The following is a 26,539-nucleotide window of genomic DNA, read 5'->3' as shown; positions in this document are numbered from 1 at the left end:
TATCTAAAATTGCTCAAAAGGATGAAATGGTTTTCAGGACAAAAAGAAAACAACATGGAGATTGTAAAGATAAGGCCTGGGGGATAATTAACAACACATTCTGACTCTACGAACTTACTGTAATGCTCCCTCTACTATCTATTGGCTGTCAGGGGGGTGGAGGTGTGTGTGTGTGTGTGTGTGTGTGTGTGTGTCTATACTGTATGCACGTGTGTGTGCGAGTGTGTGTGTGTGTGTTGCTGTAAACGTCTGTGTGTGAGGCTTTCACTATAAAAGGTGGCTGCGGGGTCAGGGCAGGCAGTTTTGCATGACTGTACTGTGTGTGTGATGGACGGCTCTGTGTGCTGGGTGTTTTGGGCGCTCTGGTTGCTGATGGGGGGACCCCCGACGTGGGTGCTGGCTGCTTCAGACGCCAAGGGTACGCAACCCTCCTCCTCCTCCTCCTCTTCCTCCTCCTCCTCCTCGACCATCCTCCAGGCTCTGCACTGCCCTCCCTGCGAGCGGATCCACTGCTCCCCCCGGCGCACCCTCAAGCTCACGTGCACCGGGGGCATTACCACGGGGGTGTGCGGCTGCTGCCCCACCTGTGCCAAGCTGGCGGGGGAGAGCTGCGGGGGCAGCTGGGACTACCTGGGCAGGTGTGACGAGGGGCTGGTGTGTGTGCACGAGGGCTCCATGGGCACTGGACCAGGGGCAGAGCTCAAGGGGATCTGCAAGTCAGGTACGAGACGTCAGGCAGGGGGACTGCTATTGTTTTAACTATTTTAACATGTATATGCAGTGGTGTAGTCCAGGGTATACGCAGGAGAGTATAAAGAGTATACCCACTTCTCCAGGGACCACTACACCACTGTGTATATGCATTTATGCAGATCTATGCATGCAGGTCATTTACGTTAATCACATACAATGTTTGCTTCTTTTAAATAGTGCTTTAATTTGCGGAACCTATATTGTGATTCCAAACACCCGTACAGAGCAATTTAATTTGATGATTTTTCTGCTGGTAATTGAAAATTGACATCAGAGGAGTTGATCTCATTTATGAACTGTGAAAAGCAATAAAGCAGTCAAGGACTCCTTTGATCTCAATCTTCTCTTTCAAATAAGCAAAGTAATACTGACACCTCTTATCTTTACCATGGTGAAATCGACAAGCCCTATCAACAGAAATTGCATCAATATAGTTAAGGATTCTGGAAGTCGCCTGTATAACATTACTAAGATCTTGCATCTCAAAATATCTTTTAGAGAAAGCTTACTTATCCACAAAATGTGCAAACAGTAATCTCTGTAGAATATTAAAACACCCTGTTGTCTGCAGTGCTGGATGTGGATACCTGCCGCCCGGATTGCACCTGGGACTTCTGCCAGGCCAACCCGCATGAGATCTGCTCTGCCAGGTATGGAGAAAACACTTATACACTCTGGTGTGAAGAAACACACTCTCAGGTGTAAACTCAGAAACACATTCTCCGGTGTGAAGAAACAATGCCTTAATTCTGTGATACTTCAGGAAAATAAGCCATCAAATGAACTTGCATGTGTACCCGAAGTCACATTACTGACTTACTGACTCTGTCCACCTTACTGGCATACTGACTCTGTCCACCTTACTGACATACTGACTCTGTCCACTTTCACCATACCGTAATAATCTGCCCAGGATTAAATCAACAACATGTTTTTCCTAGCTGCTTTTTAAAACTCACTGTAACCCTTTATACCCCATCTCACCCTCCCTCTGTATCCCATCTTACCCCTGTAACCCTCCCCCCTCTGTACCCCATCTTACCCCTGTGTACCCCCACTGCAGTTCCGTATCCCTGGAGAAGCAGGAGTGCCAGGGCTCCTGTCAGCACACGTCCTGCTCCAGCTGCCTGGTCCTGCAGCCCCCGCGCTGCCCTCAGTCCTGCGGCCCCACGGACGACTCCTGTCTACAGCACCACGGACGCTGCGTCCAGCGCCACCTGGCCGAGACGCACCACCCCCCCACCTGCCACCAAAACCTAAAGGTGAGAACCCAAGCCCCCCCAATGATGGTGAAACATGTTTCAGTAAGACCTACTGAGGTAGAAACCTACAGGACATCTGCACATCACCAGTGATGAGGAAACATGTTTCAGCACGTCACTCACACATGCATACATACAAGTATATGTTATTACAATCTAGGGTTACAAGTATATGTTATTACAATCTAGGGTTACAAGTTTATGTTATTACAATCTAGGGTTACAAGTATATGTTATTACAATCTAACTATTAGAATATTCTAATAGCTCGGGGGACTGTGCAGCCCCTCCACTTATCCATGTTTACTTGTGGGTTGATGGTTGATAGTTGATTGTATTACTTATTTTTAAACCAACAGAGCAACTCTGAAGGCTATTTCGTGTGCTTGATACCCCCCTGCCTGAACACCGTCAAATAATCCACCTTCCTCCCGAAGCAACCCAGGCAGACAAGTTTAATAACGATGTAGCATGGACTAAAATGGCAGCTATTGTAAAATTGTAAAAAAGAAAAACAAGTGTGATTTCAGTCTTGTGATTTGTTTGTATATCTGTGTATCTGTGTACAAATGTATGTCTTGCAATGCTACATTGTGATTCCAAACACCTGTAAAGAGTATTTTAATGCAAAGTGTTACTTAAATAAAAGGGGAAAAGACAAATACTCTGACTCATCTGATTTTAAAATGATTATGATGGCTACATACTAAAAACGACGCTGAAAGGAGTTTGCGGGTTTAATAAAAATTGCGTACCTGTATGTTAAAATTAACCATACAAAATTGTTTGTGTACAGAAGAGTACTACCATTTCTGACAATGTTACAGTTAAATCACTTAAATCCGAATATAAAGGCTATATATATAAAACCCAGCACTTATTCCGGTGAGAGTCCAACATGAAATTGTCAGTATTTCTTTCCAAGAGATGCATTTTCACCAGTATCTGTAAATTCGCAAGAGCTGATAAGATAAGAAGCAAGTCACGCGTCAGTGAATTGAAGTCGATCGTATTACCACAGCAGTTAGTCCGCATCCTGATTAAACTGATTTTTTAAAACGTAGAATAATAGGGGAATAACAACCTTCACGCATATGTAACTTCACTATGCCTTCAGGGTTCTGAATATAAATTACAAGATGCACATCACATGCATTTCATTCTAATACATCTACAACGAGAACATCGCTGCTATAACAAACACAAATGGGGCAGAATTGTTTGACTGAATTTCTTAGCTCTCGGATGGGGCAATTCAACCTGAATAATGACCGTGCCCACCCGAAGTGTCGGCCTGCACACTCCTGGTGGCTGGTTACTGAATAACCTTTTATGGACCTGTAATAACGCACAATGGACTGGTGTTCTCACTTGCCTTTTGATGTGTGCTTCATGCAAAGATGTGAGAGAAGAGATGGCTAATTCTCATAAAACTGTTCCCCATCAGACATACACACACAACCACACACACACACACTCAAACACACACACACTTTATTGATTTATGGGTTTAAATAAGGACATTTTGTCTGTTTGGCACGGAAAGAAGTTTTTCTTGGTCCTGACATCTGGTCTACTGGTCAGCGTTAGCCATTTCAATATAATTTAGACAGGGATGGATTATCGAACGGACCTAAAGGGCCCAGGCCTAGGGGCCCATGAACTCAGGGGGCCCCTAAACCTGAACCTCTGCGTGAAGTCGTTGTTATTAACTTTGCTTGCTGTAAATTGTTTTTAGACTTTGTTTTTTTTTTATATTAAAGGTGGCTTAAAAGTATCCCTTATTTGTGGTTGAAACCGGTGTATTTTGTTAATTTGCTGTTGGCTTTAATTGAGTGTACCTGTGCTGTGTTTAAAATGTGTATGTGCGCTGTAAATCCTGTTGAGGTACAGGTGAATTTAGGAATTGTGCTGTTGAAAAAAAAAATGTCATTACGTTTAAGTAATATTTTGCTGGCGCACAAGAAGTTTTTGCAGGTGCGCGCGCAAAAGGGGGGGGGGGGGCTTTTACACGTCTATAGGCCCAGGGGACCGTCGTTTCATAATCCGTCCATGAATCCAGCAACAATACAAGTGTTCCCTTCTGGCACAGACAGTGCACAGAGGCTATGAAAGCGTAGCGTAGATACCTATGCACACCCATCAATTGATGCTCTCAGTCAGTGCTGTCAAAAAAAAAATACATACAAATACAAAGCATGTAAATAATAACTTCTTGTGCTTTCCTTGCGTAGGCCTACGCAGCAGCGGTCCATCTGCACCTGGTCATGAATGTTAACTCAACCCTGTAGCCATATAAACAATGTCATATAGCCTATAACCGGCAGCTCGTGCCTCTACCGCTCACAAACGTAGTATCGGGATCAAAGGATGCCGCGTCTGTTATCTGTAGGCTATCTATCGGTCGCCTCTATCGCCGCTGTTGTTTTTGATGGATAAGTGCAGAAGATATCAGGACACCTCTAGGAGGTCATTGTGTTGCAAAGCCCACAACTAGTTTTGAATACGTAACGCTACAAACCCTGCAACAGAACTGGGAACGCCATCACCAAAACTGTACAAAATTGTTTTCATTAGTCTCGGCGGACGAAATCATGTTTTAATCTGCAGAACAACAACACAAAAATATTAGCCTCTAAAGTAGTGTGAATTATTAACTTACTTAAAACCAATGCAATTCTAGGTGCTCAAACTGATAGAAAGGGAAAATAAGGTCAGGGGCATCATGTCTCACACACAAGATCTGACAGTTCAAAAAAGTTTACAAATGTTTTTCCTTTCATAGTCTATTTGTTTCACCACTGACTGAAACCATTAACCAACGATTGTTTAACAACTTCACAACTGAATTAATATAAAATGGTTTTAAATGAATTGAGTTAGGCTAACCTTTTACAGCTGTATTTTGTAGCCTCCCTGCAGCAAGCTCTCGTAATGTTATTGTCTCCCTGCCCTCTCCATCCTAATGCCTGAATCATATTCATCAATGGCAATTTGTTAAAATGGTAAACGTCGTGCGATGTTTTTCGGACTGAGCTGTCAAGGAGATGTTTTGACATTCGAACTTGGAGAGCCTGACAACACCCCTCACTTTTCATACTGTAGCTGGCCATCCGTTTCGCTTAGCATTACCAGTTACCTCTACATCACAATTAGTTTATGTCCTGTGTTACGAAGAGGCCTCGAAAGTGGAGAGAAATTGTAATTATGACAGCTCGGCACCCAGTTATCTAGCCAGTGACCTTATGGATGAACTCTGCCTCCGTTTGTTAAAGAAGCGGACTTTTACAAAGACATGCAAATTTAACAACTGTAACACAACGATACCCTATTCCACTCACGACGGCGTTTCTGATTCATTCAAATTTCGAGTCCAAGACAAGGCTGAACTGGCCGAGAAACATTTCATAGAATACATTTCATAACAAGTAAAAGCAAACTAAAAATAGGACGTTCCCTATAGTCTTATGGACTTCAGGCTTACCATAGGATTTTCACTAAAATAAAGTTATTAGCCTACTTTTAACCTACCTGTCATCTTTCATCCACAGACACTCCTTTCACCTGCCTTCTCCTTTTCTATCCTTACCCTGAATATTTTTTTTTGTCCACTCGAGCTATCCTAGCGAGTTTGTTAACATCTCTCTCTCTATATATATGTATATATTATATTTATATTTTTGCTAGTCATTGGAGGCAATTGCTGTGCTGTGCTGCTGGGGTTGAGCCGTGACAGGCCAATCTGTAGGCTACTAGCGTACACGTGTCCGGTTACTTCTCCGTGTGGAAGGCTGTGTTTATGATACAGTATGTGACCATTTTAAACAAAAAGTAAAAGAAAAATTAATGACAAAGAAGCTTCCAGTTATTATGCAACTCGTATATATTTTTTTTGCCTGTTTCATACCACTCGCGCCCCTGAAAATGAAAAAGACCGTACAAATTAAGTCGGTTTTACAGGAATGACTCGATAACTTCCCACTCTCTCATAAAATAATGTTTATGAACCCATATAAAGCATCATCGTAAATTCTCCATTGGTCCTAATAGTAAACTACAGTTAACTGATAAAATCGTACAAAAATTATAAGAGCGAATTAAAATATGAACCATATACATGATGTTCATAAGCCAAACAGCTTTTCAGCTTCAAATTTCTGCCGTATTGTACTGAGCTCTACATATTTCAGAGATATAACATAACTATTTAAGTTAAACAACTGTAATTGTAGTCAGAAATAACTATTTGTGGTTGCAGCTTTGATCTCACTTAAAGTAACAGCAAGAAATGTATATTTTAAATGATAATGATAAAAATGTTTTTAAAATGATGAAACAAAAAATTCGATATGTTGAGCCGTGCATAACTACACCTGTGCAAGTGTTACCACTGCACCTCTGTCCCCTAGCTGTCCGGCTTCTCATCATAGATCACTGCAGCATGTCCGCACCACATCATCCACCACCTCCTCCTCCTCCACAGCTGCACCAAGCTCTCCCACGAGTCACATAAGGGCCAATAAACTCACATTTAAAACAGCTTTGCAAAGGAAAGAAAAAACAAGCACACACACGGAGATTCCATGAGATGGTGTACGATCCAGAGCAGCTGGTAGCGGAACACAGAGCTGCCAGTGAGGCACTTTGGATGAGTGAGAGGTGGTCATCTGTACATTGTGTGTGTGTGTGTGCGTGTGTGTGTGTGTGTGGAGCATATATATTATGTGTGTGTGTGTAGCGCATATATATTATGTTTGTGTGTGTAATGTGTTTTGTTTTAGCAATGTATGTGTGTGTGTGTGTGTGTGTGTGTGTGTGGACTGGTCTGTGTCATCGGAAGGTTCGGTGCCAGAAGGACTGGAATGCAGAGGAGTTGAAGGCACCAATGAGGATGAGGAGCAGCAGATAGAGAGTCATCATGATGAAGAAGTGATGGCGGACCAGCCACGAGGGAACAGCCGAATGTCTAGGAACACACACACACACACGTTTAAGTCAGGTACCTGGAATTCAACATTTTCTATAATTAACTCTTAACCTTCTTCCAAATTGAAATAATGATTCAAATGAATTTGCAAAAAAAAAAAAATAATTGTTTAATAGATAATGGATTTGGGTGCAGCGTGGAATAGAATCTGCCTTGTGTTCACCAGGCCAAACTGTCAGTGTTAAATCTGATAGCTGGCGTGGGAATCGGACCTCACCTCGTTCTTTGTCGCTTCTGGGAGTAGACCATCAGGTACTTGACTCTCACCAGCTGGTTGTTGGTCACAACAAAGTACTTCTCCGGGACGTCCCCTCCCTCGCTGTTCCTGGCTCGCAACCGCTGCCGGTCTACGCCCTCCGAGTCTGAGGACACGACCACAGCGCCGCCATGGGGACACAGTGTGCAATGACCACAGAGAGTTAAATAAGGACACAAATAAAATGTGGTCTATAAGCACCAGGCTACAACTGGCAGTAGACAATCCCTGGTCTTAGACCAGGTAAAATACCAGATGTGCATGACATCGGAAATTAAATCCAACTTTTTTTAAAACTTTGTTTAAAACAGAAATAAAAAAACTTAAGTTGCCCTCTAAAGTTACACAGCGATCTTTAACTGGATGATGAGATCCCCTAAACACGATGAAATAGATCCAGGTGAGGCCTTACCTTTCTTCTTCACCTGGCACTTGACATCGGGGTGGTCGATCACCTCACAGAGGGCGATGCAGCTGAGGAGTGGCCCCAGGAGGCTCTGGCACCACCCGCTGCGGTGGGGGCTGTACAGCACGGCCATGCTCAGGTCACTAGTCAGGTAGGTGCCTTCTCCAAACAGCGACGTCTGCCAATCACACGCATCTCAGTCATTTCAGCCTTCCCCCCTGACCACCATGGAACGCACTTCTACTGCTACTAAGAACTGGCTATGCACTAACACCACACCTATTGCCAAACCTCAGTGACTTTATCCGCACTTACACCACACCTATTGCCAAAGTACAGTGACTTGATCCGCAATAACACCACACCTATTGTCAAAGTATAGTCACTTGATCCGCACTATTGCCACAGTGAGGTGTAGGATGTGTAGCACCATTGAGCATAAGACACAGTAAAGGCATTATCAGCCCATGAGTGTTTCTTAACTCTTGAATTCTGTACAGCGCATATATAATTATGTTCTATATATTATAATAAATAATATATAATCTTGGGCTTTCAGTGAAAGGCCTCTGCACCAGCAGTAAGAAACCTACTTGTATCTCAACTAGTAGACAGTTTGCAAACACCACCAAGAGTTCCATGCCCACATATATAATACAATGACAATAGCTCTGCCTCAAACGGTGCACTTTACGAAGTACACTGCAATACAGTGCACTTACATCTGTTCTGCCTTCTGTTGCTGATAAGTGTTGTCTCAAATGGAACACTGAGGGATGCAAATGTGCAAGCCAAAGATGGCGGACCAAATTCCACTCACGGCCATGTTTTGTATGTAAATGTACATCTTTTTGCGTTTTCTCGCTTAGATTTTTCAAAAGTTACCGAGAAATAGACATTGTACTATCAGATAACACAGTTATTGTAACCAGCAATAATGGTTGAATTGATTTGCGAGGCGTCAGTCAGCCAACTTTCCAAACTGAAAAGCTGCCAAGGGCTCCTCCTCTTCCACTACGTAGACAAGATGGCGCCCGTTTAGTAGTGTCCATCGTTTTACACTGCATTTTTTTACCGTTTGCAGTACACCATTCGGGTACTTTCAGTGCCCTGAATTCTGCTGGTTATGTCAATGTGAACACCCTAAGTCAGTGTTCGAAGTGTATAAGTGCGCGGTTTGAGACAAAGCTAATCTGCACTTTATCGCTTTGGGGAAGCTAAATAAATGGATGTAGATATTCCTGTAGATTTTGGGAGTCCCAGGTGCTCACCTTGTTGAGGTGACGGTGCAGGTTGTTGTGCTCACCTTGTTCAGGTGACAGTGCAGGCCGTTGTGGATGATGGAGTGGAAGTTCTCCAGCCGGCTGCCATGGAAGGCGTAGATGAGGTCACGACCGTCGCGTGTCTTCTCAAATTTAGAGTTCATCTGCTCACAATAATCCACCTCAAACAGGAAGTCAGGCACCGGACCAGGGTTCCCAGTGCTCTCTGTCAGGTTAGAAAGCCTGGCATACTAGAGGGAAACACACACACACACACACACACACACACACACACACACACACACACACACACACACACACACACACACACACACACACACACACACACACACACACACACACACACACACACACACACACGGAGAGACAGAAAAGACAGACAAGAACTGAGCACAGAGTGGGAAGGCCCCCAGCTGCTCCTCTTGTAGAGTGTACACATGATAACATAAGTCAACAGTTCTGAGCTTCCCAGCTCCACTAAAGCACGCTGCAGTCTGGGCTATATCGTCATGGCTACTGGGACCTCAACATGTCATGATCACATGCCATGGACCTTCTGGTGTCCTGACTGGCGTTTAGGCCTTAAATATGAGCAGTGTGGCTGACTGTAGCCGCTAAGTAGCCGCTAAGTAGCTGCTAAGTACACACACGCACGCACACACACACAGGCGTTGAGGCCATACATATGAGCAGGGTGGCTGACTGTAGCTGCTAAGTGTACACACACACACACACACACACACACACACACTAGCGTTGAGGCCATAAATATGAGCAGTGTGGCTGATTGTAGCCGCTAAGTACCTCCTCCTTCTGCAGCGTCTTGACGGCGAAGCCCTTGGAGGAGAGAACCCAGTGAGCCAGAGCCAGGTGGGCATCACCCTCACCCGCTCTCAGTCGAACCAGCTCCCGCACACCAGGCAGCGAGCTGGCATCCTTTAGCTGAGGGGGCACAAACACACAAAACACACACAGCAGCAGAAATACCACGCTCATTATTATCAGCCACAGCACACACACGTCATAAACGCAACACTTTCAGCATTCATCATTCATATACACACACAACATTTTCAGCATCATCCACCACACAAACACGCACACACACATCACAAACACAGCTTGCCCAGAGTACCCACAAGCGTGCCCAGTGTACCCATCACCATTTCCAGTCAGAGAACCCACCAGCGTGACCAGTCAGCGTGCCCAGAGTACCCACAAGGGTGCCCAGAGTACCAACAAGGGTGCCCAGAGTACCCACAAGGATGCCCAGAGTACCCACAAGGGAGCCCAGAGTACCCACAAGGGAGCCCAGAGTACCCACAAGGGAGCCCAGAGTACCCACAAGCGTGCCCAGAGTACCCATCACTGTGCCAAGTCAGCGTACCCAGAGTACCCACCAGCGTGCCCAGAGTACCCACCAGCGTGCCCAGAGTACCCACCAGCGTGCCCATAAGCAGGCCCAGAGTACCCACCAGCGTGCCCAGAGTACCCACCAGCGTGCCCAGAGTACCCATCACTGTGCCAAGTCAGAGTACCCACCAGCGCTTCAAAGTCTTTGTTGTCTCCTGCCAGATAGAGGGGGGGGAAGGGCCTGAGCATGGAGTCCCGCTTGTAGCTCTGCACTGCGGCCAAGAACAGACTCAGGCGCAGGTCCGCAGCCACGGGGTCCCGCTGCAGGCACGACCTCACCAGCTCACGGGCCGCAGCGGGAGGCAGCGGTGGTTGCATAGCCAACCCTAAAGAAATCCACATCACCACATGGGGTTACAAGGATGTCCACTCGGCCTACTTACCATGGACTGAATAATGGGATAGACTAACATCTATATAGTCACAGAAATGATCGTTTGATTGCGTCCTGTATACTACCGTATAATATTACCGTAACTTCCTGACTATTACACATTTATACATTGATGGAATTAATACTCAGGTGCGGTCTATACATTTTGCATTTTTCCCCGCTTGGAAGTTAGTAACGCACACAGTAACTCTACCAGGTAGAATGGGTCTCATATTTGAAAATCGGACATAGGGTTCAAAAGTGATGTGCATAAATACACATCCGACTTTGACCCATTGGTGGCGCTAGAGTGCTCGAGGTGTAGACAACTTGGTGAGAAGAATCCCCTATCAGTGTGCACATTTCAAAACGTTTTAACATATAGTTCTAGGAGCTGCCATAGACTCCATGGCTGAAGAAAACGGTAAATTCCGACAAACACAATTCTGATCTGATAATATTAAAAATATTGGTACGCATTTCCGTAGCAGGTGCCTTTTAACTCAGGTGAATATCCATCCTAGCTATAACGTAACCTGTCACTCATATAATACACTCCCCAAGCCCTTGATGGAACCTGTTACACTGACTTGAATAGCATTTGGCGTACAAGTTTGAGAGAACTTAATCTTAGTATCGATGTGATCTTAGTATTTAGTTCACAGTTTTGCCGATATGCTAACCAGCTAACGAGCTACCTAGCAGGCGATGACATTATTGACAAGCTAGCTAGCTGAATAGTTAAATAATGATTTTTTTTTACATCTTGAGATAAGCAGGTGGCTGCTTTACTTGTTACCACCATAAACCTGAAAGCGAATCATTTCCTGAAAACATATAAAGCTGAAACGCACCTGCCCTTCGACCTCACTCATCAATAGTTTGTGTTTATTGTCTGAAGTTCACTTCTACAGAAGGTTCTCAACTCTCTCCGTCCCAGCATCAATAACCTTACCGCCGCCTGGAAGCGCCTGTCGTGGTTCTAGTCAGACTGGTGCAATACTTCGTTGAAGGCTACATAGGTAGGCCGCTCAGTTTTTGTTCATCAAATTGTTCTAAAGTCCTCACCTAATTCTGTCAAGTTTATCAGGCATTTGATGGCATTTCGCCAGCTCCGTAAGCTTGTGAACCGGTTTTCGTACTGCGCATGCGGTTAGCACTTCCTCCAACGTAGCAAGACTATGATATGGAATGCAGACCTATACCGCCACCTGCTGTAGTGGATGAAACATTGATGCCCTTATTGCGATGCTACCTGAAGTTAGAAGCAAGAAGCTTCACCATCTTGAGGTGTCTTGCCCTATTTTAAGGTTACTTCAAGGACGGAATTTACTGTTTTTGCTGCCAAAATGAAAAACATCTCTAGACCTACATTAATGTTCTTCCAAAGGTGCATAGACCTATTCCCCTGTGTTTGCTTTTCAGGGTATTTTGGGAATACAAAATATTATTCACAATCACCGCACACAAATGTACATTTGCAGGCAGTGGCAAAGACTGCTACCCAGTACAACATGTATTTTATTTCTTCATATTTCAAATCATATTGGCAAATTGTAGATCTAGCCTGTGTCACTGAACTGGTGAAACCAGAACAGACAGGCATATTACATCTTACTAAGAGGGACTCTTTGCAACATCTTATCCATGGAGACCACACCTACCACTTGTGGCCTGTACGCTTGCACGTGTCAATTTCCGCTTGGTCTGTGTGAAAACAGTTTGAACAGCTGGCATCAGGAGAGTTTTTTTTCCAAACCACAGGTAGGCCAATCTACCGGGAACTGATAAAAGGCTACTGTTACAGTGGACAAGCCATTAACCAGAGATTGCCTGTGACTGTATAATTTAAAACAAACAAAAACATGATATTTAATTTTCAATCAGAAAAAAAGATATTTACAATTCGACAAAAATTATTCCTCTCCAATGATACACTACATAGGCCTACTACAGCAACAGACAGAGACCATCATTACATTGAATTGAATTGAATTGAATTGAAAGCCTTTATTGTCATTGTACTTGCATACAACGGAATTTGGAGCTGACTTCTTCAGTGAAGAGTTTACATTTAGGTGTAACTGTACCCCCATCTCTGAGCCGAACACTATGCACTGCATAATTCAGAAAAACAAACCTAGCTCTGCTCCAGCCACTCCTAATGGCACCATGCCATTCCTTTTCCTTTTCCTGTGTCTTTCCTGCATCCTTCCAGTGGGCTTATCTCTTGCAAACACGCTCTGCAGAAGGTGATGTGCAAATGATTCAGACACTCTCACTCAAGAGGTCATGACAGATTTAAAGACGGATCTGCCCACTGTATATTACTGTATATCATCATAGGATGTAGTCCAAATGAAATAAATAGACTGCGTTACGTCAATATGACGTCGGTGTGTGTGTTCAGTACCGCGGATAGCAGCCTCCACTGCCAGCGTATACTGCTGACGGCCGCTGGCGTTGAGGGTGGAGCCGGTGGGAGGTTGGAGGAGGTGGGAGAACGCGGGTGGATGAAATCTCGCGAGTGGTTGAAGGGCTGCTTGTTGGCTGGTTTTTGCAGAGGATCAAATCGGTCACTATTCATCACACTGTGTGCGAAATCTCAGGATCGTGACGCGGCCGCTTTACTCACTAACCTTCAGCAATCAAAGAAATGATAAAAGTCATCCGGAAAACGAACACACTGAAATCTCTCATTTACTAAAATGACCATACGCAGTTTGTAATGAAAACGGATTTGTAGGAAGCTATAGACCTTGCTCGGAACTCAGTAGAAAAGGAGCGGAGACGATTCCTGTCGAGGTCTGTTTGTGCAATTTCATCCATTCGATTAAGATTTTTATTGAAGAGTATTGTGAGAGGGCTTATCGCGTGTATTGTGTATCGGCTCTCCTCTACCTCGGTATAAATCACATAGCCTACCTAAGCAAGCAGGTCTCGGATTTAGCCGAATGATGTCCGGCATCATGTTCTCCTGAAGGGCGCTATTGCCGTCGACCTCAGTCTTGATTTTTAGACATCTCCGAGCACATCAGCATCCTTAGCGACGCAGAGCAATGTTTTGGTGTAGCCCAATTGTGTTAAATTTTGAGATGATTAGGCTTTTTGTGAGGATGTTCTCGGGAATTGATCAGCCTGGCTTCTGTAGATTGTTGCCATTCATTCATTATTTGTTTCCTTTGCCTACGTTAAATGTCCTTCATAGCTGTAGCCTACTTTTAAACCACCGGAAGGCAGTCAACGATACACGCCTAGAATATACAGGATGCTGTTCTTGTTTCTGTTTCAGTATCCGTGTGCTGGTATGCATGTAACGGTACGTTCGGTGGTCAGGTGATGCGCTTAAGCTAATTGAAATTGGCGATGTGCTCAGGGCGTAATTGCTCTAAATGTATAATATTCATCTATACAACTCTATGAAAAGGCTATTGTATCTAGACCGAGGTGTTTTGTGATCAAGCCACAGTCAGGAGGCTCCAAAAACTGTTAGGCCTCCTTAATAGATAAGTCTACTTGACTTGATTAAATAAACATGTTCATTTGCATTTTTTTAAAAATGATTATTTCCAAGAGTGCAACACAACAGGTTTCGTCACCACGTCGTACTCTCATATCCACAAGATGGATTTATGAAGTATGTGTCCAGTAATTTGAAATAATATTATTATTCCCCAGGCAACTGAACACTAACTGGCTTAAGCCTGAAGATTAATATCCAACTGTATCCATGGCAGGTATGCATTTTAAACATTTCCAATTATACCACAGATTTTTTTTCTACATGTTTATTTCAGATCGAAACAAATTAATTGAACATGGCAGATAACATGTACTACACATAACTCTGATACTGGAGTGATTGGATGTTCATGTGATTTATTATTATTTGTATTCTCTTGCAGAAAACAACTTCCCACCTCTACCTAGGTTCATTCCTCTGAAGCCATGCTTTTATCAGAACTTCGACGAGATCCCCGACCATTGGCGCACCATGGCCAAACGCCTGTACTACCTGTGGATATGTAAGTCGGTCTGCCAGAGGGGAGGAGAGGGCAGAGGGCAATCACACAGCAGTCACATCAAACACACATTTGGCCACACACACACATACAGTGTGTCAGGCCTCTAAGCAGCGCTTCGTATGTGATGACTCCGTATGCGATGACTCCATCTCGAGTCCATTAAACCTGTGCATTCAGTTAACTGTAACTGTATTGAGCCACATCGCATCGCAGCAGTAGACCACACAAGGTTTGGACTTGTCATGTCACCTGTGTTGATACTCAAAACATGACCTCTCTTAAAAACGATCTGGTTTAGCAAGATCTTCAGGCCAGGTGTGTTTGACTGTAGAAACTATTGTATGTAGCTGTTAACCTATGGAACATGTGGGTTGTTGCCCAGAGCACTTTGAATGTTTGTATTTCTAAATAACACTCTCACGTTAGTATGCTTGGGTAATAACTACTTCTTTTTGGTACTGCTGTGGCTTGGATGTAACAGGGCCCCTCAGCTTCAGGTATTCTATGACATCTTTTAGTGACATTTAGTGACCTCTTAGTGTTTTTAGCTACAGTAGGTCATAGCAAACATGTAGTGGATAATGTTTCTAGGATGTTAGCTTGTAGTTGTATTGATTAGATTTAGACTTAATGGTAATTGTCATCAGTGTGTGGTATGTTGTAGTGTGTTATGCGGATGAATACAATGTTAAATAAACACAGCCTTGGGCATGTGATCCAAAAACAGCTGACTCAGATGGTTCCATGTTGTGACTTGTTCCTCCTCTCAGTAAACAGCGCCACACTGGCTGTGAATCTGATTGGCTGCCTGGCGTGGATGTGTGGCGGGGGCGGGGTCACTAACTTTGGCATGGCTATCCTGTGGCTCATCCTCTTCACCCCCTGCTCCTACGTGTGCTGGTTCCGACCCATCTACAAGGCCTTCAAGTGAGCTGCACGCCTGTCTATCTGTCTGTCTGTCTGTGATCGTCTAACGTGCCCATTTTACACAGTCTCATGTCTGACTCTGTGTGTCCCTCTGCCCCTCTCCGTAGGACGGACAGCTCCTTCAACTTCATGGCGTTCTTCTTCGTGTTCATGGCTCAGGTGGTGATCAGCATCATTCAGGCTATTGGCATCCCTGGCTGGGGAGTGTGGTAAGAGCTCACTACCATCCGTTACCCCTAGGGGGTGGGGTGAGGGGTCTGAGGATGGGCAGGAGACTGGCTTTATGATCCTCATCTGTAGTTGTAGCTTCACACTCAAGCCAGACTGTGTGGTGATCATTAAGGCAGTGCCTGACTGGTAAGGGAATTAGCCAGTATAAAGCGGAGGGGACCGGATCATCTCTGCCACAGTAGCACATGGAAACAACTACTGTACTATCACCATGGAGATGCAATGAGACAAGATTAGATAAACCCAGACTGAACTGCCCTTTTTTGGACATGTGTACATGCCACATATATGTTATAAGGTGCTCCGAACAGGTAACTGACATGTAACACTATGCTTACTTATACTGAGGGTAATATTTTCTGACATCTGTGCCTTTTCTGTGGTAGTTGTAGGTAGGTAGTGTAATTCTGTTTACATTACCTCAGGACTCTGAGTATATTTATTAGACAAACAACAATTGCAATCGGGCTCACTCCCAGCACAAGGCTGAAAGTAAAGCCCTGATAAACACATCGCACAAGGTTTATATAGACAGAAGTTTAGCGTTCAGCAGGGATAACCACGTGGTGGATCTCTGACGTCCAAGGCTCCCTATATTGCAAGGATGGCAGTTTTGCACAAGGTCGGAAGAAGCTTATCACCTCTGGTTGATTATTATATTCTTATGTCTTCAACAGTGTTTGAAAATGATCGCCATCACATTCCTTCTGCCCAAATATCAGTGGGTGTCAGTGAAACACTCCTCTTAATAACCAATTAAAATAGTTTATTATCGTCTGTGAAAAAGGCCAACAGTAGTGTGTTTGTGCAGTATGGCATGTTTTAGTGACAGAGAATTCTCTAGAATTTCAGGAGCCGCTTAGCCAATCAGCTCTCATTATCTCTGATGTAGCGGAGGCAGAGGCCTGTGTGAGGAAAATAGACTTCTAGTAGGTTAGTGAACTAAAATGGGAAAAGAATGGCATGGCCTAATTCATGGTGCTTGTCCTGAGGGGGGGTGGGGCTGGTGGGGTTGAGTACAGGCCTGAGTGGAGTGTGAGAGGGTTAGGGGCCTGAGTGAAGAATAACGGGGTTAGGGGTCTGAGTGAAGGATGAGAGGGTTAGGGTCTGAGTGGAAGATGACGGGGTAAAGGTCTGAGTGGAGAATGAGAGGGTAAGGGTTAGGGCCTGACTGGAGGATGACAGGGTTAGGGGTCTGAGTGGAGGATGAGAGGGTTAGGGGTCTGAGTGGAGGGTGAGAGGGTTAGGGGTCTGAGTGGAGGATGAGAGGGTTAGTGTCTGAGTGGAGGATGAGAGGGTTAGGGTTAGGGGTCTGAGTGGAGGATGAGAGGGTTAGGGTCTGAGTGGAGGATGAGAGGGTTAGGGGTCTGAGTGGAGGGTGAGAGGGTTAGGGGTCTGAGTGGAGGATGAGAGGGTTAGGGTCTGAGTGGAGGATGAGAGGGTTAGGGTCTGAGTGGAGGATGAGAGGGTTAGGGGTCTGAGTGGAGGATGAGAGGGTTAGGGTTAGGGGTCTGAGTGGAGGATGAGAGGGTTAGGGTCTGAGTGGAGGATGAGAGGGTTAGGGGTCTGAGTGGAGGATGAGAGGGTTAGGGTTAGGGGCCTGAGTGGAGGGTGAGAGGGTTTGGGGTCTGAGTGGAGGGTGACAGGGTTAGGGTCTGAGTGGAGGATGAGAGGGTTAGGGTCTGAGTGGAGGATGAGAGGGTTAGGGGTCTGAGTGGAGGATGAGAGGGTTAGGGTTAGGGGTCTGAGTGGAGGATGAGAGGGTTAGGGTTAGGGGTCTGAGTGGAGGATGAGAGGGTTAGGGGTCTGAGTGGAGGATGAGAGGGTTAGGGTTAGGGGCCTGAGTGGAGGGTGACAGGGTTAGGGTCTGAGTGGAGGATGAGAGGGTTAGGGTAAGGGCCATTAGAGGCTGTCCTGCGAAGTGGCAAATGTCGGGATCCTGTCACAGAATATTTAATTTCCTCGTCAGATTTAGAGCTTATTATGGCAGGCTTTGAATTCTTTCCTCTAAATGCTGGAAATTAGATTCCATAAATTAAATATCGTTGCTGCTTCTGGAATATCACCGCTTTTTCGGGATTTTATTTATTTATTTACACATTATTTAAGTGATCAGCTTTCAAGATTGCAGTTTCCTATATTAAAGCTCATCAGTGTTACTGTCATGTAAAAAGACCTCTATACTGTCTGTTGACCTCTTTGCTGTAAGAAAAAGGAAGTTTCTTTTGTGGTTGATGCAGCAATCTGTCTTTGAAAGAGGAAGGAAGTTTCTTTTGTGGTTGAATCAGCAATCTGTCTTTATTCCAGTAAAGTGCAGTCACGAAAGCACATGGAACATGCTCGGGATTCAGCACTGCAGATCTCAAGCACAAGCATCTCCAATTCTAGCCATACTGTTCTAAGACACCAGACTGAGATGGTTCTCAATGGCCTCCTCCATTCCCATACTATGATTAATTGCAGTCACTCAGACCTCAGTTTGCTTCCTGACTCCAGGTTTCTGTGCAAATCCAGTGTGGGGACCTTTCCTTTTGTTACCATAATAATATGACCATTTTGGATATTCTGCTGGCCAACTTTTGGTGGTTGCAGCAGCTGCTTGATCATGAATCTTACAATGCTGTCTGTAGTCCTTTATGCTGTCTGTAGTCATTTATACTGTCTGTAGTCCTTTATGTTGTCTGTTGTTCTCTATGCTGTCTGTTGACCTCTATGCTGTCTGTTGTTCTCTTTACTGTCTGTTGTTCTCTATGCTGTCTGTTGACCTTATGCTGTCTGTTGACCTCAATGCTGTCTGTTGTTGTGTCTAGTGGCTGGCTGGCTACCATCACCTTCTTCAGCACCAACATCGGCTCTGCTGTTGTCATGTTGATCCCCACCATCATGTTCACCGCCGTGGCTGTGCTCTCCTTCATCGCCCTCACTAAGGTAAGAATCTGCCCCTCACTCCTTCATCTCCCTCACTAAATGAACGATTTGCCCCTCCATTGCCCTCACTAAGGTAAGAATCTGCCCCTCACTCCTTCATCTCCCTCACTAAATGAACGATTTGCCCCTCCATTGCCCTCACTAAGGTAAGAATCTGCCCCTCCATTGCCCTCACTAAAGTAAGAATCTGCCCCTCCATTGCCCATACTAAAGTAAGAATCTGCCCCTCCATCCTTCATCGCCCTCACTAAATGAACAAATCTGCCCCTCCCTCCTTAATCACCCTCACTAAAGTAAGAATCTGCCCCTACATCGCCCTCACTTAAGTAAGAATCTGCCCCTCCCTCCTTCATCACCCTCACTAAAGTAAGAATCTGCCCCTCCCTCCTTCATCACCCTCACTAAAGTAAGAATCTGCCCCTCCCTCCTTCATCACCCTCACTAAAGTAAGAATCTGCCCCTCCCTCCTTCATCACCCTCACTAAATGAATGAATCTGCCCCTCCCTCCTTCAATAGAGTGGCAAACAGCACCGCCACAGCAGATTACACTTCAGCCAAATTCTCAAAGTCCCATTCTCATTCAGTGAAATATAGCCACTAAATGTGTCTCTTTAAAGCTGGTCTATGATGTACAGGTTAAAGTATATTTTATTCACAAATTGTAAGAGATCATCTCTTACATTAGGCTCAAACGTAAAATGCAGAGCTATCTAATAGAAATAGGTTGTACTGGGGTGCACTGTGGCGCAAGCAGTAGCCCGGACCATGTACTGGCTTGAACGCCCATAGGGACACGTTTTTTTTTTTTAAGATTTATTTTTGGGCTTTTATGCATTTAATCAGATAGGACAGTAGAGAGAGACAGGACGCAGGCTGGAGGGAGATCGGGAGAGGGATTGGGAAATGACCATGAGTCGGACTTGAACCCGGGTTCCCATGGGCACCCCACAGCTCCCCCCATCTCTGCATCTCATTTCCTGTCCAAACCTTCAAAAGAAATGGGTTGTACTTTCCTAAAGTATTACACCACTACTTCCTATGTCTGGTTTATAACACTCTATCTATGTTTGTGTCAGGTTCAGAACCCTCTATAAACGCCTGTGTCAGGTTCACAGGTTTTTAACTCTATGTATGTTTGTATCACGTTTATAACCCTGTGTTTATGTCAGGTTAATAATTATCTATGTATGTTTGTGTGAGGTTTATAACCGTCTGTTAATGTCAGGTTCATAAGTCTGCATGTATGTTTGTGTCAGGTCCGTAACTCTCTATGTGTGTTTATGTCAGGTCCATAACTCTCTATGTATGTGTGTGTCAGGTCTATAACTCTCTATGTATGTGTGTGTCAGGTCTATAACTCTCTATGTATGTTTGTGTGAGGTCCATAACTCTCTATGTATGTTTGTGTGAGGTCCATAACTATCTATGTATGTTTGTGTCCGGTCCATACCTCTCTATGTATGTTTGTGTGAGGTCCATAACTCTCTATGTATGTTTGTGTGAGGTCCATAACTCTCTATGTATGTTTGTGTGAGGTCCATAACTCTCTATGTATGTTTGTGTGAGGTCCATAACTCTCTATGTATGTTTGTGTCAGGTCCATAACTCTCTATGTATGTGTGTGTCAGGTCTATAACTCTCTATGTATGTTTGTGTGAGGTCCATAACTCTCTATGTATGTTTGTGTCCGGTCCATAACTCTCTATGTATGTTGGTGTGAGGTCCATAACTCTCTATGTATGTTTGTGTGAGATTCATAACTCTCTATGTATGTTTGTGTGAGGTCCATAACTCTCCATGTATGTTTGTGTCAGGTCCATAACTCTTTAATGTATGTATGTTTGTGTCAGGTCCATAACTCTCTATGTATGTTTGTATCAGGTTTAAAACCCTCTGTTAATGTCAGGTTCATAAGTCTGTATGTATGTTTATGTCAGGTTCATAAGTCTGTATGTATGTTTACGTCAGGTTCATAAGTCTGTATGCATGTTTGTATCAGGTTTATAACTCTCCATGTATGTTTGTATCAGGTTTATAACTCTCTATGTATGTTTGTGTCTGGTCTATAAGTCTCTATGTATGCTTGTGTGAGGTCCATAACACTCTATGTATGTTTGTGTCAGGTTCATAACTCTTGATGTATGTTTGTGTCAGGTTTATAACCCTCTGTTAATGTCAGGTTCCTAAGTCTGTATCTATGTTTGTGTGAGGTTCATAACTCTCTATGTATGTTAATGTCAGGTTCATAACTCTCCATGTATGTTTGTGTCAGGTTCATAACTCTCTATGTATGTTAATGTCAGGTTCATAACTCTCCATGTATGTTTGTGTCAGGTCCATAACTCTCTATGTATGTTTGTGTGAGATTCATAACTCTCTATGTATGTTTGTGTGAGATTCATAACTCTCTATGTATGTTTGTGGCAGGTTCATAACTCTCTATGCATGTTTGTGGCAGGTTCATAACTCTCTATGTATGTTTGTGGCAGGTTCATAACTCTCTATGCATGTTTATGTCAGGTCTATAACTCTCTATGTATGTTTGTGTGAGGTTTATTACCCTGTGTTAATGTCAGGTTCATAAGTCTGTATGTATGTTTATGTCAGGTTCATAACTCTCTATGTATGTTTGTGTCAGGTTCATAACTCTCCATGTATGTTTGTGTCAGGTTCATAACTCTATGTATGCTTGTGGCAGGTTCATGGCTTCTACCGTGGCAGTGGTGGCAGCATGAGCAAGGCCCAAGAGGAGTGGACCACCGGCGCCTGGAAGAACCCGCACGTCCAGCAGGCAGCGCAGCAGGCGGCTATGGGGGCCGCCACGGGAGCCATGCAGAACCAGGGGGGCCAGGGGGGCCAGGGCCAATACTCCGCAGCCCCCACCTACAACTACGATGAGCCAATGTAGTGTGCCACTGAGCTGGGGTGGGGGGGGCATGTAGTATGCCATTGAGCTGGGGGTGGGGGGGGGGTGGGGGGGTGGGAAATAGAGATATGGGGTGGGAAATGGCAGAATTATTAATCAGCCAACTAAAGGTTGGATTTCCTCTATCGTAAGAACGTATTAGATCATTTACACAGACTATGTGTTTCAGCGAGTGGTCGTATTATGTGTATCTCTCAGTTCCTAAAACTAACCCAACATCTAGCAGATGGTTTGTGTATAACTTTGATATTCCGGCGGTGTTTCTAGAGAGTTAATGTATATCACACCTGATAACTTTACAACAGGGCTGGACAAGCACCTGTGTTGGAACATTCCACTGGCCCTTGTAGTATAGCGTACTGACTAGCAGCTACACTGCGTTAGCCGCCCAGTGAGCTACCTGCATTCGTGCGCCTTCTCCTCTAGACAACAGGGTGAAGCAGCTCCCCCCACCACTCCACCTGAGGCACAAGCCACCTTCATATTCCTGAAGCTTTTCTCTGAAATGAAACGCCATGTTTGCTGTTTCTGTGTACTTGTTTATTAGTTTACGACAGGCAGGGTGTCCAGTGGCTCCACGTGGTCTTGATACATCTGCTTCATGCATTAGCTGGCTCACACATTCCCTACCACTACACTGGAGGGAGTCAGATAGGACTTCTCTGCCTGTACAGTAAACATTTTCACTCAACATTTTATGTTCGGTATCCAGTGGCCTTATAATAGGTCTTGAAGGAGTTTTGGTTCAAATATTTTTGTCACTCCTAATTTGCTGTAATATGTTGTTGATAAGTTTTTTTTTTATGTTTGATATTTGTGTTGTTAATGATGTGTTTCAGGGTCTGATTGGTGGCCTGTGGGTCAGGTGACGTTGCTGCCCAATCAAACTTGTGTTTAGTGTGTAGTGGTTCTTACCTCAATATTCAGAGATGCTCTGCCCCTGCAGGTCTGCTTGTGTCAGAAGGAGATGCATTAGCGCGCGTCTCCATTAGGCCATCACACTCTTGTTAGCATCCAGTCTCTTAGCATACAGGTGCATTAGCGCGCGTCTCCATTAGGCCTTCACACTCTTGTTAGCATCCAGTCTCTTAGCATACAGATGCATTAGCGCTCGTCTCCATTAGGCCATCACACTCTTGTTAGCATCCAGTCTCTTAGCATACAGATGAATTAGCGCTCCTCTCCATTAGGCCATCCCACTCTTGTTAGCATCCGGTCTCTGAGCATCCCGATGCATTAGCGTCCGTTAGCCTCCTGTTGTCCCACCACTTCCAAATGCTCAGTAGAGGCTTGCACTGAAGCTGTGGTGACGCCTTGGTTTCTAAATTTGCATTTTGTAATATGTTGCACAATTCTTCTTGGAAAACTAGTTTGGCCATACAATTTGGCCCGTTTCCGCTTCTTATGGAATCATTTATCACACTCCTAGTTGGTTTACAGGGACCTTCTAAAGCCGAGGTTTATTCCCTTCGATGAAAGCACATGCCCAATTGTCAGCCACTGAGCGTTGTACAGGCGTTTTATCAGTGTTTGGGGAATTACAATGACATAACCCGTCAGTGGAACACTAACAAAGTAGGGGCTTAAATAGTTTGCTCTCATGTGTGGAGATATTTGTATAGGTATCACATCAGTCTGTTTGGCCAAACAGGAAGTGTCATGCCTGTGACAATGCCCACTTTACTGACTTTATACTCTTATCGTCGGCATTTAATATCTGGCAATACTTGAAGAGGTGGTTGCTAGAAAACATGTTAAATATTCCATGCAAAATTATTCAGAATATGAGGAAGTAAGAAATTGACACATACGCGTCTGAGAGCTTTGAGATAGATGGAAACATCAGGGTTTATAGGAGGTGTCATATTATAATGTACAGAGCTGTCAAACGCAGTGAATTATTGCAAATAATACTGTGTATATAGGATTAAATCACTAATTAGTACTGGTCCAAGTGACATAGTGCCAGTCATCTCGTAATGTGTGATTATTGAAGGTTGTTTTTTTTCTTTTCACTCTTTATTTTTCAATATGAAGATTTTTGTTTTCTATTTTTGTGAACATGTGTGTATGTGTGTGTGTGAAAGTGTTTGTTCCTTAACAGTGGGATCTAATGGGACTTGGTTGGACAGGGGCGTAATAGCCATTTGCGTAGATCTGGCCGGGGTGTTTGCAGATGGGTCTCTGTCGCCCAGAGGTGAGACTTCATCTCACCTCTCCAGATAGTAGGGCTCCCCCTAGTGGAATCAAAATTGCTATTGCATCCTATTCCAAAAGCCCAGTTCAGTATTCGGTGTTTGCTATGAATCCCCCTCTCATGAAGTCTGTAAAGTGACATCTGCACCAGCAAAGGAAAAGCCCACTCCTCTAAGCCAAGCCCCATTTGCCCATTTTAATAGTACGATCCTAATGCATTACTATCCACACAGTTAAATAGATGGAGGCGTTCTTTACGTAAGGTACACAGATGATGACAGAACAAAAAAAAGCTAGTCTTCTATGTATAGTGTGTCAAATGTGGTGAATTTATAAACTGTAAGTTGAATCAAACTGTGAGCCATGTATATGTCGGACACAGTGTGTGTGTGTCTAGGTATGCACGTGTGTGATTGTGTGTGTGTGTGTGTGTGTGTGTGTGTGTGTGTGTGAGTGTGAGTGTGTGTGTTTGTGTGTTGATGTAATTTCTGTGACCCTGCCCTTTATGGAATGTATTGTAGCCTTGGAAACGAGACCTACAGTTCAGTACTCAGTGTTTGTGTAGGGACTCACAGCTTTTAAACAGCCATTTCTTCTCTCATGGAACTGCATCGTTCACACTCCCCTGTACTGTACATGAATCTATTCTGTATAATGTATTATATTATAACCCTGTACTAGTAGTGTTTCATTGTGTGAGGAAAATGTTTATGGGATTTTTGGAAAGAAAGCGGGATCTTTTCGGATGTGTTGTGAACCACAGTAAGCATGAGAGTTCACAGCGGACGGCTGTTGGTGGACTTTCAGAAGAACGGCTTTTTGGTTGTTTTTGTTACTTTTGTATTATTTTTTCTTCTCCCTGGTCAGTAGTAAACAGATATTGTTGCAGTCTCCTTGCTTATTTGCCTGTTCATACCACACGTTCACTGCTGGTTCCTCACAGATGAGGAACTGGATGAATAGAAATGGCAGATGAATATTAACTGATTCCAGAGATGGGATTGGGAGAATGGGAGAAGAGCAGAGGGAGAGAGATGGAGAGGACAGCAAAGGGGGAGAGCGGGAAGAAATGGAGAGGAGAGAGCAGTAAAGAGATGGAGAGCAGAGCTCAAGTAAGCAGAAATCAGGGGGAATTCATGTGAAAAGTGAATCAGGTAAACCAACCAAACTCTATATGAATCTTGATGCTGTATATCTGAGTATTTGAGTTTTAATCGGAAAGTGTGCACTCGTTAGTCACCTAGGGCCAACACTTTAGTTAGATTTCTTTACATAGACTACTTAAACAGAAGCACCGTTGTCATAGAAGTAACCGCAATAAGGTAATTACTTCACTCCGATATCAGGAATAATTTCGTTAGCCTTCATGAAATACATATTCCGGGTATCTGACAACCCGAGGAACGATACAGCATTGTGCTAAGGTTGCTATATCAAAATCTGATAAATGCCTTCTCGGGTCATCAAGGTTTTGGATCACATTACACCAATACCTCACAAATGAATACCACGGATAGATAACAGGCGACAGGCAAAACCACTTGAACTTACAGTTAGCTCTTCACCACCGGGCACATTGATTATTCCTTATTACAACTCAGATCACGTAGCCTGGTGAAAACGTGACAGGTGATCATTTGCTTTGTCCCAAGACCACCACCAGGTGGCGACAAAGGTGAATGTAAAGATGGTGGGAGCTAGGGGAGATCGCCGCATCCATGCTGACGACCTCTCTGTCTACCGCCGTCTCTGAGTGGCGTGTTTCATTGCTGCGTAATGACCTTGGTCCTCGTTCTGTAGAGCATTGAATGCCTGTGCAGCGGGAATGCATTCACCATGGCAACTTCAGCCACACACAACACAAACGTAAACACCTCAGAGAGTCTGGCTTACACAGGCGGGTGTATCTCGCTCGGATCCGGGAACAAGATCTCCAAAGGACCCTCCCGTGCTCAGATTGTCCATAATGCATCACAATACGTGTTCTTCTCTCCACACACTATTTGATCATAGACCTTTGCATGCAAGCACCAACGAAACATTAACAGTTAAAGGAGTGATCCTGCCACAGCTGCTGAGATTGGATGGGATTTATATATGTCTTCAGATGTTATTATTATATAATTATTATTATTCATCTATTATTTCCTCAGCCTACATATGACTGAGTACCTATAGCAACCATGCTTGAAGCAGCTACGATGTCACGTAAAGAAATGCAAACCGTTCATCTTCAATCTATACCACCTTGGTCACCGTACCACATGTCATGATGTAGAAATGCCATCACCTACCTACCACTGTGATCGATCAGCACATTTAGTGTTTTTCAGATAACATGAAGAGAACACCAGATTAAGCATGTGTGTAGAGATGTCATCATTAACATTTAGACTACTGGCTGGCTCTGTAGTCATGTGACTCTTGTGTTCAAGGCTCTCTCAAAGTGCTTCATTTGACTGATTGATTTCTTCAGAGAGAACAGGGACCAGGAGGAGCATTTAGACTGTTGTCTCTAAACACACACACACACACACACACACACACACACACACACACACACACACACACA

At 44.2% G+C, this 26,539-nt stretch overlaps 3 protein-coding genes across 5 annotated transcripts; 2 read left to right on the top strand and 1 right to left on the bottom strand.

Moving 5' to 3' along the window:
• Positions 1 to 372: 372 nt before the first annotated feature.
• Positions 373 to 4,306, top strand: LOC308372406 (cysteine-rich motor neuron 1 protein; the record flags this gene model as incomplete). The annotated part of the gene is made up of 4 exons (XM_080847559.1): positions 373 to 721; positions 1,325 to 1,403; positions 1,817 to 2,015; positions 4,250 to 4,306. 4 exons carry the CDS (start codon positions 373 to 375, stop codon positions 4,304 to 4,306), a joined length of 684 nt encoding a protein of 227 aa, XP_080703685.1.
• A 1,627-nt stretch (positions 4,307 to 5,933) lies between these two features.
• On the bottom strand, positions 5,934 to 11,852 carry parp16 (poly (ADP-ribose) polymerase family, member 16). Of its 3 annotated transcripts, none has more exons than XM_080847691.1 (7): positions 11,802 to 11,852; positions 10,490 to 10,686; positions 9,752 to 9,889; positions 8,971 to 9,177; positions 7,671 to 7,842; positions 7,220 to 7,364; positions 5,934 to 6,981 (listed from the first exon to the last, which is right to left on the bottom strand). In XM_080847691.1, exons 2-7 carry the CDS (start codon positions 10,676 to 10,678, stop codon positions 6,846 to 6,848), a joined length of 987 nt encoding a protein of 328 aa, XP_080703817.1. In that variant the 5' UTR covers positions 10,679 to 10,686; positions 11,802 to 11,852; the 3' UTR covers positions 5,934 to 6,845. The 3 variants fall into 3 exon arrangements, with proteins under 3 accessions (XP_080703817.1, XP_080703816.1, XP_080703815.1); XM_080847690.1 differs by lacking the exon at positions 11,802 to 11,852 and adding an exon at positions 11,689 to 11,794; XM_080847689.1 differs by lacking the exon at positions 11,802 to 11,852 and adding an exon at positions 11,588 to 11,684.
• Positions 11,853 to 13,361: 1,509 nt separating this feature from the next.
• scamp5a (secretory carrier membrane protein 5a) lies at positions 13,362 to 21,753 on the top strand (the record flags this gene model as incomplete). Its single annotated transcript, XM_080847780.1, has 7 exons — positions 13,362 to 13,538; positions 14,412 to 14,470; positions 14,639 to 14,758; positions 15,529 to 15,685; positions 15,793 to 15,894; positions 18,727 to 18,844; positions 21,544 to 21,753. The coding sequence occupies exons 2-7, from the start codon at positions 14,464 to 14,466 to the stop codon at positions 21,751 to 21,753; spliced, it is 714 nt and encodes a 237-aa protein (XP_080703906.1). The 5' UTR covers positions 13,362 to 13,538; positions 14,412 to 14,463.
• Positions 21,754 to 26,539: the final 4,786 nt, after the last annotated feature.

This window comes from Sprattus sprattus (assembly GCF_963457725.1).
Source record: "Sprattus sprattus genome assembly, chromosome: 11".
Classification (NCBI taxonomy): domain Eukaryota; kingdom Metazoa; phylum Chordata; class Actinopteri; order Clupeiformes; family Clupeidae; genus Sprattus; species Sprattus sprattus.
Note: the sequence above shows the minus strand (reverse complement) of the source record. Positions and strands in the feature narration are given on the sequence as shown.